Source organism: Camelus dromedarius, chromosome 5 (assembly GCF_036321535.1).
Source record: "Camelus dromedarius isolate mCamDro1 chromosome 5, mCamDro1.pat, whole genome shotgun sequence".
NCBI classification, from domain to species: domain Eukaryota; kingdom Metazoa; phylum Chordata; class Mammalia; order Artiodactyla; family Camelidae; genus Camelus; species Camelus dromedarius.
This window is the reverse complement of record NC_087440.1, coordinates 14,177,456-14,189,690: the sequence shown is the minus strand read 5'-3', so window position 1 is coordinate 14,189,690 and position 12,235 is coordinate 14,177,456. Positions and strand designations below refer to the sequence as shown.

Below are 12,235 nucleotides of genomic sequence, written 5' to 3'. Positions count from 1 at the left end.
AATCCCCAGTACCTCCATTAAATAAATAAATAAATAAATAAATAAATAAATAAACAAACAAACAAACAAACAAACAAACAAACCTAACTGCCTCCACCCCCAAAAAAATTCAAAAAAAAAATTTGTTTTAAAGGGGGTAGGGTATAGCTCAGTGGTAAAGCGTGTGCTTAGGTAGCATGTATGAGGTCCTGGGTTCAATCTTCAGTACTTCCACTTAAAAAAAAAAAAAGGAAAGAGTAAAAAAAATCAAAACAGACTACATTCCATTATTTACACCCCACCTGAACTCTGCACATACAACAGGGACGTCATAACACACTCTTGTGGTTATTTGTTCACTTATATTTAAATGAGATCAATGTGTAGCACGTGAAACCTAAATAGTTACGGTGTTGTAGTCAGCCCTTTCTCTCTGTTAGGCTTTAAGACCACCAGTGACTGTATCTTACTTGTCTTGGTACACTCAGCAATCACCTCAATACCTGGTACATTATGAGTGCTCAATAAACATCTCCTGAATGAATGAATGAACAAATGAAACTTAGGATTATCCCACTCACAGACCTAAGTCCACTAGAAACATCAATAAGAATGAGGAATGTAAGAAGGGATAAGCTAGGAGGTCAAGATTTGCAAATACTAACTACTAATATAAAATAGATAAACAATAAGTTTATACTGTGTAGCTCAGGGAATTATATTTAATATCTGTAGTAACCTATAATGAAAAAGAATACGAAAACAAATATATGTATGGATATGTATGACTGAAACATTATGCTGTATACCAGAAATTGACACATTGTAAACTGACTACTTCAATAAAAAATAATGCAAATTTTTTAAAAATCTGAGGAATGTAAATTAATTTATGTCTTACAGTTTACTCAGTGCTCCACAGCTCATTTGATCAGAGACATAACATGCTCCTAGATTTAGTGTCCATGCACAGTCACTTTGAGTGCAAATGGCACAGAAAGGTCAAATACCTTTTTATTTTTGGCAAATAATGCAATGTGCTCAATAGCCATTTCTTACTTTAATTCCATCCTGACTGCACCCTCCCCCCTCAACTGTAAACATACACTGAGGAGAGAGGTAAGTCAAGGACAGGACAAAGAATAGAGCAAGGCTGAGCCATTAGGTCAGTGACAGAATGAATCTCAGTTAAGGTCTATTTTACCTAATATTTGGTAATGTTTCTTAAAAGCTGAAAATATTTCATGACTTATTTTTTAGGCTGTGTCAAATTTTTCCTGACATCAAAATGATTGGATAAAGACATGTAGTCAATTGAACTCCACAGTAACACTGTAAGGTAAACAAAGTTTGCCACCTCTATTTTAAAGAGGAAAATAAGGAAATTTACCCTTCACTAGGCTGGGATTTTAAATTGTGGGACTTAATTTTTAAAAATGTAACCTACTGGGATAATAATGCTATGTTATTACTGCCAAGAAACAACTATTTATTTGTTTATTTACTTATTTGAATGGAGGAGGTAATTAGGTTTATTTACTTATTTATTTATTTAATGGAGGTACTGGGGATTGAACCCAGGATCTCCTGCTCTACCACCAAGCTATACTCTCCCCTCTGTTTGTTTTGAAGTAGGTGTTAGATCACAAGTACTCTTTAGATTCTTAAAGGAAGTATTTGAGTGATTTCCAAACTCAATGACCTCCAGAATGAGGGAGATGTTTGTTAGCTTGTTTGTTTATTTTTAGATTCTTGAAAGACTAACTTGCTTCTTAAAAAGCAGGGGTGCAGAAATCAAAGGCCTGATTGTGCTGAATTCTTCTCTTTGGTCATTTTTCAGGCTAGTTCCCAGCATGCCACAGTCCAAAGGAAAGGGTCCAAACTCTATTTAAAAATCAGAGACCAAACAGCTTACTCAGCACCCTGCTCACATTAGTGTTGCTTGTATTCATCATTTTAAAGTCTTTTGATAGCTTCTTTTATGCAATAATCTTAGGCTTCTGGGAATATTCTCAAAATATAGGAAGTACCTCCCTGACCTAGTAACGATGAAAAATCCTTTTCATGACTACTTCTTTTCTTCAAGGAATGCTGGAATAACGAAGCCCTTAGGCATAATTGAAGCCTAGGGAAGAATTTCACAGAAGTGCAGCTTTTTTTTTTTTTTTTCTATTTCGTTCTTTCTTTTGTTTCTGTTTTCGGTTTGTTTGTTTTTTGGTGGCAGTAGTGAAGAGGTAAAGGGGGAGAGGAGCTTTCTGTGGTGCAGAGGGGAAATTTTTTTTATTGAAACCAGCACTGCTGCTCACCTGCCCAGGACACAGACTAGGAGAGTGACAGTGTGTTAGAGCAATCTGACTATTTGAAAGAATGTTCCTTAATTTCCCAATTCAAAAGACTCCATAGAACTAAGACACAAATAAGAGCACCAAGTGACCCCTGGTGTGTTCACCCAAATCACAAAAGGCACGGCTCTTCTAAGAATATAAGAATTATATCTACCTTTTAGGTACAGAAGGTGGAATGGAAAGAAGGGCTTTTTTGGGAGAAGATATCTCAGAATAATCTTAAAGCAGAACCCCTTGTACAAGGTTATCTAGCTTTCCTTTACAAGTGCACGGGCAAAGAAGGCATTTGGTGCTTGAGGTAACGTTTACTTGGGAGGTTACGACAATGATGTCCATGCTTCCGGCATTCCAGGTGACCCTGAGCGCAGGAGCACCCCTAGGACTGCGGCACACAGAATACGCTAGCCGGTCTGTCGCCCCTCCTCCTTTCCATTACCGGGAGGGATTGGAGTAGCTTTGGAGTTGCTGACGCCATCCCCTCCCGCCTCTGGCTCCCAGGGAGCATGCGCTTCCATCCTCACTTCCTCCCCAGGAGGGAGCGAGAATAAGGCGACGCCCTAGCGGACCCGCTGCCCGCTCCGCGTCACAGGAACTTCAGCACCCACGGGGCGGACAGCGCTCTCCTCCACCTGAAGACCTGACGCGGGAGCCCTTGAGCTTTCCTAATCCCTTCACTCGGGAGCCCGGCACAGCTCCACCAGCCGCGGGTCCCCGCCACCTGCCCTCCCGGCGCCCGCCCTCCTAGCTCTTCCTGTTTTTACTCCTTTTCATTCATAACAAAAGCTACAGCCCCGGGAGCCCGGCGCCAGGCAGTTTCTGAAGCCAAGCGTGGAAGAATGGGGTTCCTTTGGACCGGCACTTGGATTCTGGTGTTGGTTCTCTACAGCAGCTCAGTTCAGGCTTTCCCCAAACCGGCAGGCAGCCAAGGTACGTAGACAGTTTTTTCCCCAATCTCCTTTTTATTTCTCCAGGAAAAAGGAAAGCTTCGTATAAACCGTGAGCTGTAAATCATTTTCTGATCATGTCGTATCCGTGCATATTGACAGAGAAATCAGTTCGAATTTAAAGGCTTAAGACAGATTACCCCCATTCACTTTTTAAACGATAGAGCAATAACATGGGTTGTTCTGAAAGATCTTATTTTGATATCGGAAAGGGGTGGCTTTTCCGCCTAGTCAGGTGGCTTTTTTTTTTTCCCCTAGTCGCCTTACAGCCTTTCTTAGATCCTCTATTCATAGCATGTGCAATGTACGACGAAAAAGCTTTTAATGTGCCAATAATACCAATCCAAATTATGCTCTGCCTAGTTGAAAACAGCTGGTAAACCAAGTGTTAGAACTATTTTTTAGATTTCTGGTCAGAAAAAAAAAGCATTATTCGATTAACTCAGGAAACACCAGGATAACAAACAAAGCAACACTAATAATCATAGTTTTTGTATAATCTTGTTAATCTTTGTTAATATATGTATTTTTCACAGACTTCCAAAAATGTTTCTCTTGGTAACTTTCTTTTTTGGAGATGTTGTTTAATGAGACATATTGTGTCTTTCCAATACACAACTAAATTTGTATTTGTGTGTGTTTATTCTAGACAAGCCCCTACATAATAGAGAATTAAGTGCAGAAAGACCTTTGAATGAGCAGGTAGGTCAAAAGTAAAATTATAAATGCTATTTCATTTTAGTTTAATTATTATTTAATGTAATTATACTGTGACTTTTTAGCCATTTTGAATCCATAAACTTCAGGAGCTTACTAATCAACTGACCAAAAGATGGGAAATACAGTTTTGGCAACTTCTATATCCTGACAGTTATATAGAGAGAGTTCTGTATAATACTAAGAGCTAACTGCATAAGAAACAACCCAGTAGGCTCAACATCACATCCACTCTATAGTAAAATTTCTTAATTTATCAGAGATTTCTCTTTCACCGGTATTATTAGAGAAGGAAATTAGTATTTATGGACCATCTGCCCTTTATTTTATCTCATTTAATCCTTGTGACAATGCTTTGAGATAGAAGTTATTATCTACATTTTACAAACAAGAAAACTGAATCCCATGAAGATTATTTAGCTGTCATATTTGTTAAGTGGTAGAACAATGATTTAAATCCAGGTCTATCTCCTGTTTGTTTCACAGATTGCTGAAGCAGAAGCAGACAAGATTAAAAAAATATACCCTCCAGGTAATAAGAAATTATACTGATGTTAATTTAAACAATGTAGACTATGAGATTCTTAACTAAAATGGATGTCTTGGGCTTGGGGGCCTTTCTTCCAGAAAACAAGCCAGGTGAAAGCAATTATTCCTTTGTTGATAACTTGAACCTGCTAAAAGCAATAACAGAAAAGGAAAAAAATGAGAAAGAAAGGCAATCTGTAAAAAGCTCCCCAAATGATAATAAAGTGAACATGGAAGATGTTGACTCAACCAAGAATCGAAGACTGATTGATGATTATGATTCTACTAAGAGTGGACTGGATCATAAGTTTCAAGGTAAATGAGGGGAAAAAAACTTTTGCTAGCTATTTTCTCTAATTTGGAGTTTCAGAGAAAGTCTTTTATTTTAAAAATATCTCTTATACACTCACAATCCTTTATTAGTCAGGTCCAAAATTGAAATAAAGCTCAAACTTACTGATGATGTGGGAAGCTTCAGCTTTGCAGAAGCTCAGATTTTATTTTCTCTTGAAACGGTTCTTAACTGATGTTTAGAAAAAACTTAAATCTACTGTCTATATTTTATATTATTGAATTCATTTTGACATTCCAATGTATTTTAACTATTAGCACAAACAAAATATCATAATTATCAAATAATTAAATCAACAAAACACTCCACTCCCAAGGTGAAATATTCATTACTTCCTTTTCAGTGTTCTCTTTCTAGCTACATCTTTTCTCCCTAGATCATTCTAACCTCTCCATGGCTTCAGTTACCATCTATATCCTAATGTCCTATATCACTAGCCCAGACTTCTCTGAACTTTAGATCTGTATCTGTTTATCTACCTACTTAACTTCTTCCCTTGGAAGTCTCAGAAGCACCTCAAATTTAACACGAATAAAATTAAACTACTAATTTCTGTATACCTTGCAACTTAGCCCTCTTCAAGTGCTCCTTCTCTAGGAAAGGCACTACTACACATCCAGTTTTTCAAGGCAGAAATCTAGGACTCAAACTATTTCTTTTTTTTCCTTACCTCTCAAATTCTAATCCACCAGTCTTATCAATTTCACCTTCTATGAATCTCTCTGTTTTTTTCTCTATTCTCAATCACCAACATACTTTTTCAATTGTGTCTCACTTGAACTGCTGCAAAACCTTCTAATGACTCATCCAGCATTCACTCTGACCCTGTCCAACTTATTCTTCAGGTAGCAGCCATAGTGGATCTTTTCAACACACAAATATAAGCATGTAACTCTTTTGCATAAAAACTGTTACTAGATTGCCATTTCTCTTGAGATAAAACCCCACATCCTTCATGTATGTGGCTTCTGCAGTCCTGCATAGACTGGTTCCTGTCTACTTTTCTAGGTTCATCTAGGACACAAAATCTGACAGAAACCTTGTTTCTTTCCTTCTTCCTTTACTTTCACTTAGTGCAGTTTGTAATTTTACATTCCTGAGTGTGACTGCTTATGCTTTATCTTTTTCTCCTAAACTGAAAACTCTGAGAACACAGACATTGTAGCCCCAGTGTCTGGATGCTCATGAGTTTATTGCATCAATTGATAAAAGAATAAATGAACACATAAAAGACTGCATAAAGGAATAAATAAACTGTTGTACCTAGGCATTGTGGTCTTCCTCAAACACTCTGAATTGACCATTTGATTTCATAAAGTTTTTAAAAAATAGTCTAGTATTTGTCTTTTTGGTCAAATGAGTTACACATGCAGGCACAGGCACATCTGTTTGTAATCTGATCACAAACTCGAGCAATTTGTTTTTAAATCGTTCAACATTTTATTACCATCCCAGATAGGTTCAGAACTACTAAGTGCTAGTCCTGGTGGTCTAGGTTTACCCTAGGAGTCATTTTAAGTCCACCTGAGTATATAGAAAAGACTCTTGGAGAGAATGATATATGAGTGAATCCTCTTATACCCTGATAATCCTGGGACCACCTCAGAGGCATGTGGACTTACATTCCAGAAGGAAGGTGAAGGGGCTGAACTTTTGCAGGGGGGCTTTTACACCTTTAGTAAACCTCTAAATGGGCTTGTGCCATAGGGCTCATCAATTCTCCTTCTCTACTGTATGTGTCATTCAGGATTTTTCTAAGTTTTTTTTTAGGAAATACTGCTTAGGGGCTTCTGTGTGCATTAACTGAATAAATATTCATTGAGCAATTACTATGTATCAGACTATGAGCTAGACAGTAAGCTTTGTGTGGTTAGGGACCATGTGCGGTTAAGGACCATGCCTAAACTATTTATCACTGTTTCCAGTTCTGGTCCATATTATGATTTTAATAAAAATGTGTTGAACAAGTAAATGATTACTGTATTAGATGCTGGAGATTCAAAACATAACTGGAACAAAACATAAGTAGAAGAGGGCCCTTTTACATCCACTTAGAATGTTATAGCTGCTTGAAAAAGTTATAAATGTTGAACTCATGCTTGGCTTCCTTCTGAGGTCTATGTGGGAGGGTGAAATAGGATCAGTAGAGAAGTCATTCTGAGTAACTCCGTCCCTTTTAGAGGAACAGGGGAAATCCCGAGAAGGTAAGGAGTAGTGCCATGTGTTCAACTATTTTTTTATTAATACAATTTTCTTATTTTTTATTATCTCTATGTCTCTAGCTATGTACCCTTTTCATTTTTTTTAAATCAAAGTATAGTTGATTTACAATGTTGTGTTAGTTTCAGGTGTACAGCAAAGGGATTTGTTACATAAATGTATAATATATATTCTTTTTCAGATTCTTTTCCATTATGGATTATACAAGACATTGAGTATAGTTCCCTGTGTTATACAGTAGGTCCTTGTGGGTTATCTTTTATATATATTAGTGTCTATATTCAAGTGCTCAACTATTAACCCCATTGAGCAAAGCTCTGCCAGGGGAGGCTTAAGTTCCTGGCTCAAGAGAATACAGCAGTGCAGCAGAGGAAAGGGGCCATTTCTTCAGGATGTTGCTCATGTTCAACTGAAAAACAGTCATCTCAGTTATTTTCCAGCCTCAGTCATCAAACACTGTTCTTCCTTTTTCAGATCCTCAGGGATAAGTGGGCAGGGAAATAAATTCTTCCACCTCTACATAGACCCGGGCAATTTCTACTCCATGTATTCCCAAGAGTCTGATTCGCAGGCTGCAAATGGAGAAATCAGACCTAAAGGGTAGTGAGTCTCTGCTGCTGACAAAATGGATGATGGACCCAGTTTTCAGTCAGCCAGGAGGGGAAGTGACTTCACTGGGTTTTTCTAGGAGACTGTTCTGCTAATTAGTCCTTCTGATACGCAGGACTCAAAAGGCTCACAGCTCATGGGTTGGCCAACAGCTCAGCAATAATACACTATCAAAGAACGTCCAGCCTTCTGTGTATAATCTCCCTACTCATTTTCCTAAGCTTCTTTCCAAACAACAAGAAGGCGATATTCTGCCTGAGGCTGCATATACTTCCATCTTCATAGAGTCTGGGAAAAGGCAATGAATCCCCAGGAGCCATAGAAGAAAAGGACAGAATCAGAATAGAAATATGGACTAGGTTGTTCTTTCTTTGAGTGAATATGGTCAGAATTACTCGGGCAGAATTGGGCTAGGGAGTCAATGTCTATTTTCTCCAGAAGGTAACTACAGTTCCTTTATTTCAGGAAATAAAGAAATCCACTGTCCATAATAATAAAGCTACATTAACTTTCATATAATACTTTGCAATTCAAAAGGTGCTTTTACATCTTATTTTATCTGATCCCGTGAAATACTCTTATTACCTGCTGTTACAGTGGTCCAAGGATACATAGATAACAAGAGGGATCACTGGAGCTAAATTTCTGATCTTTCCAAGCTGCCGAGAGGTGACAGGGGGAGTTAAGTGCCTTGTAAACTTGCACCTATGAATATACTGTTCCATGGGGTATAGATTGGAAAAAGACCAATTGATTCCTGGAAGTGCTCTATGGACATGGTGCAATGCTTCCTTTCCCCCAGGATGGGTCTTTGCTTTAGTCTGAAGTAGGGCTGCCAAATGTATTCCCAGGAAAGAAGGGGAGACCAGGAGACATATCTGCCAGCTTCTCTGCAGAGATTTGCATACATTTACATATTGCTTTGTGCAAATCTGTTATCACATTTTCAAAGTTTTAATTCCAGGCACATAAAACAAGTTTCTTATTCTCTGGAGAAAGAGGCTTGTCATATTAAGCTGCCTTACACAAATACGCTCTGAAACATGTTCATTTACAAGTAAACATTTATTCCAGGGAAGTCATAAAGTCTTCAGTACATACTCTCTGATTCTGAGTGTGAGGCAGGTTTTCCCACCCTCAGCCCAGGAATTTGCCTAAAAAGGGAGTACATGCACAGATAATATCAATCTACAACTTGGATGGAAATGGAATATCAAATTATATATTATGCAGAAGGGTGCTTTGAACAGTATGGCATACTATCTAAATGTGGCATATTATAAAAATTAAAACTATAATATTGTTTGTATTAGTGCTAAAAATGGAGAGGTCTTTTGTGTTGGCTTCAGATTTTTCTCTTATAATCACATAAGAGGCTTTCAGAATTTCCATCATCATCCTAGGTTCTTAACTTGAAGTCAAATTCTATTTCAAACTGAGAGTTTATGTGGACCAAGCACCACCTCAAATATATTCCAAACATATCTGAATGTGTAAGAACAAGCTATAGATCATAAATCTAATATCTAAGGAATATGTCTGTGATCACCATGATGTGAAATTGTGATTGCTCTGTCTAGATGATCCAGACGGCCTTCATCAACTAGATGGAACTCCTTTAACTGCTGAGGACATTGTCCAGAAAATTGCTACAAGGATTTATGAAGAAAATGACAGAGGAGTATTTGACAAGATCGTTTCTAAACTGCTGAATCTTGGCCTAGTAAGTCATATGCATGTGAATAAACCAAATTCTTAGTACAGTTTGGAATATGCTCTGAAGTCAAGCCACTTCATTCAAATGGCTGAATGTTTATATAATGCATCTACTTTATACTCAGCATCGTAGGTTTCGAGGACAAGTAAGGCACCATTCTTTCCCTCTAAGAATTTATAGTTTATCAGAGGCACTAGTCAGGTATACACATGCTCATAATGCAAGTTGCGTGGGAACTATCAGAGTGGTCCAGCATGCCGGAGGACGGATTATATCCAGTGGAACAATAAGGAAAACTTCAGTGAAGGAGGTGTTTGAAGTGAACTTAGAAGAATGGTTAGGATTTAAGTAAAAGAAACATGAGAGGGGAGAAGGAAATAAGATGTGCAAAACCATGCAATGATTGGGAAACTCTAAGCAATCCAACCTGACCCTGCCTCACTTTAGCTCCCCGGCCTTAAGACAGACCTGGCAGGCTTTAGGAGGGCATAGAATTTGCAGGTTTCAAAGGTTACCTGAGCATGACCTGCAGCTAAGGGTTGAGAAACAACTTTTGTTTCTCAGAGTGAGTATTCTGTGGGTTCCAACAGACAGGACTGACCACCTCCAGAGTGGGGCCAAAGACACTTCCCTGGAGTGCTGGGCAGTCACTTGGATAGCTGGCATGTAGTAGAGGTATAAACACGGGTTGTTCAGAAGAAGGACCAGAGCATCTCTTCTAAAAATATGTGTTCAACTAAAGAGTTTCATCTAGATTTTTTTAATCACAAGAATGGAAATAACCACTCCATATATTTTGACTCTTTATAACAGATCACAGAAAGCCAGGCACAGACACTGGAAGATGAAGTTGCAGAGGTTTTACAAAAATTGATCTCTCAGGAAGCCAACAATTATGAAGAGGAACCCAGTAAAGCAACAAGCAGCTCTGAGAGTCAGGCTGGAAAAATACCGGAGAAAGTGGTATGTATATGTGAATGTATATGCATGTGTTATGTTTGTGTGTATATGCATGCGCAGGGATGTGTGTGTGCGTGTATACTTGTATTTGTATATAATTAATGCAATCTGCATATAATTAATACCTCAGTTGGTGCCAAAGAAGATTTGGGATATGTGTTGTTTTTAACCTACTTAAAATACATATTCATGAAATGCCAATAAGTTAAAAGATATAAATGAACTCTACTTTGAAAATAATGTAAAGACTCATGTTTTATTATATTACATAGTAAAGATTAGGCCTTATACCCCAAAGTAAAATAACACATAATATTACAGGAAATGGTTATTTCACATAACAATTTGTATAATTCCAGTGCTCTGGAATCAAGTATTTCACAGCTCTTTTGGTATCCAACTTCTGTTCACAGCGGATGTCAGCATCTGCTCACAAAACCCCAAAAAAGAAACTTGGCTTGGTTTGATCCTTTAACACATCAGCTTTTATATTCCCCAGAGTCAGTTGCCTGCTGCTGCCTCTCTGTCTGTCCTGTGCTCTTCCGCCTGCTCCTTCCCCTTCTCATTAGCTCAGAGCCTGACTGCCATCCTTTACTTAAGATTTGTCATTCATTCGCCCTTCTCCTTGCCTCTTCATCTTTTCTTTGGTCTCAGCCAAGCTACTAAAATCTCTATCTCCTCCTTGCATTCTCTCTACAACTCCAGATGGTCTTAACCATAGGAGGACATAAGAGGATATCCTCCTCTTTTGTTTTCTCCACCAGAGCACCTGGATCCCATGGCTCCTCATCCTTTCCAACATTCTATCCCAAATACGAGGAAAAATAATATGTAGATTTATGGTCCTGTTTTTAGAGGAGGCTAGAAAACAGAAATTGGTATGACTTCTTTTTTTTTACTAGATTGCCTAAAAGCTCTCCTTTGCTCACCTACTTCAAATCCCCACCAGCTGCCATCTTTTAAAACAGCTCTGAAATCCACCTACCCTAAAAAAAAACTTCCTAGTTCATCAAAGAACTCATGACTTTCACTCGAGCTTACCAGTCTGAACTAAAACTGACATAGCAACGTTCATGATCCTTCACTCCTCTTGCGTACTCCTTACTTCCCATCTATAAAATGTCCCCATGCTTGACCTGTGCACTCAAGTTACCTAAATGCATTAATGCAAATGAAATATTCTTTCAATAAATATTTGTTGAGAAACCAACTAGGTACCAAGCACCGGGGATACAATGCTCACTTAGAAAGATATAATTCCTTCTCTCATGAAGCTTAAGGTCTAATGGAAGAGGCAGATGGTCTTCAAATAGTCATATTTTTTAGTTGCAACTGCATTAAGTGCTCTAAGAAACATGGTTCTGTGAAACCACATAAATAAGGAACCTGTCCTGGACTTAGGCTCGGGGAAGGCTTCCTAGAGGAAGTGACTTGAGCCAAAAACTGAAGGCTGAATAGGAGTTAACTTGTGAACATGAGAGGCAGTATGTAGGGAAGGATGTACCCAAGTAACTGAAACAAGGGCAGTGTGGATGCTGCACAGAGACGGCAGTGAGAGATGGGACTGAGGAGGGGACCCAGGCCAGACCAGACCAGGCAGCACCATATCAGCCAGATACAGATTCTGATCTTTATCATAAAAGCAGTGGGAAAATACTGAAGGATTTTAAGCAAAGGAATTACATGATCATATTTTTAAAAATATAACTGGCTATAACATGGAAAACTCAGTGTTGGGAATAAACTGGAGGGTGGGTGGTATACCAGTTAGAAAGTAAGAAATGAAGGTATCTTGGACTAGAGTAGGGTAGTGGAGAAAGAGAAACGTACACAATTGGGATAAATATAGAGTGTATGACAACAA

At 38.3% G+C, this 12,235-nt stretch overlaps 1 protein-coding gene and 1 long non-coding RNA gene across 2 annotated transcripts in view; one reads left to right on the top strand and one right to left on the bottom strand.

The window, feature by feature from the left end:
* LOC135321272 (uncharacterized) overlaps positions 1 to 12,235 on the bottom strand; it is a 47,486-nt gene that overhangs the window by 11,790 nt on the left and 23,461 nt on the right. The gene's annotated exons all lie outside the window — the stretch shown is intronic.
* The window catches only part of SCG3 (secretogranin III), a 33,751-nt gene continuing 24,356 nt past the window's right edge, over positions 2,841 to 12,235 (top strand). The window contains exons 1-6 of the mRNA XM_010977176.3: positions 2,841 to 3,251; positions 3,918 to 3,970; positions 4,472 to 4,517; positions 4,613 to 4,828; positions 9,275 to 9,417; positions 10,225 to 10,374. Coding sequence (XP_010975478.2) covers positions 3,161 to 3,251; positions 3,918 to 3,970; positions 4,472 to 4,517; positions 4,613 to 4,828; positions 9,275 to 9,417; positions 10,225 to 10,374 — 699 coding nt within the window. The 5' untranslated portion in view covers positions 2,841 to 3,160. The remainder of the gene's footprint in view (positions 3,252 to 3,917; positions 3,971 to 4,471; positions 4,518 to 4,612; positions 4,829 to 9,274; positions 9,418 to 10,224; positions 10,375 to 12,235) is intronic.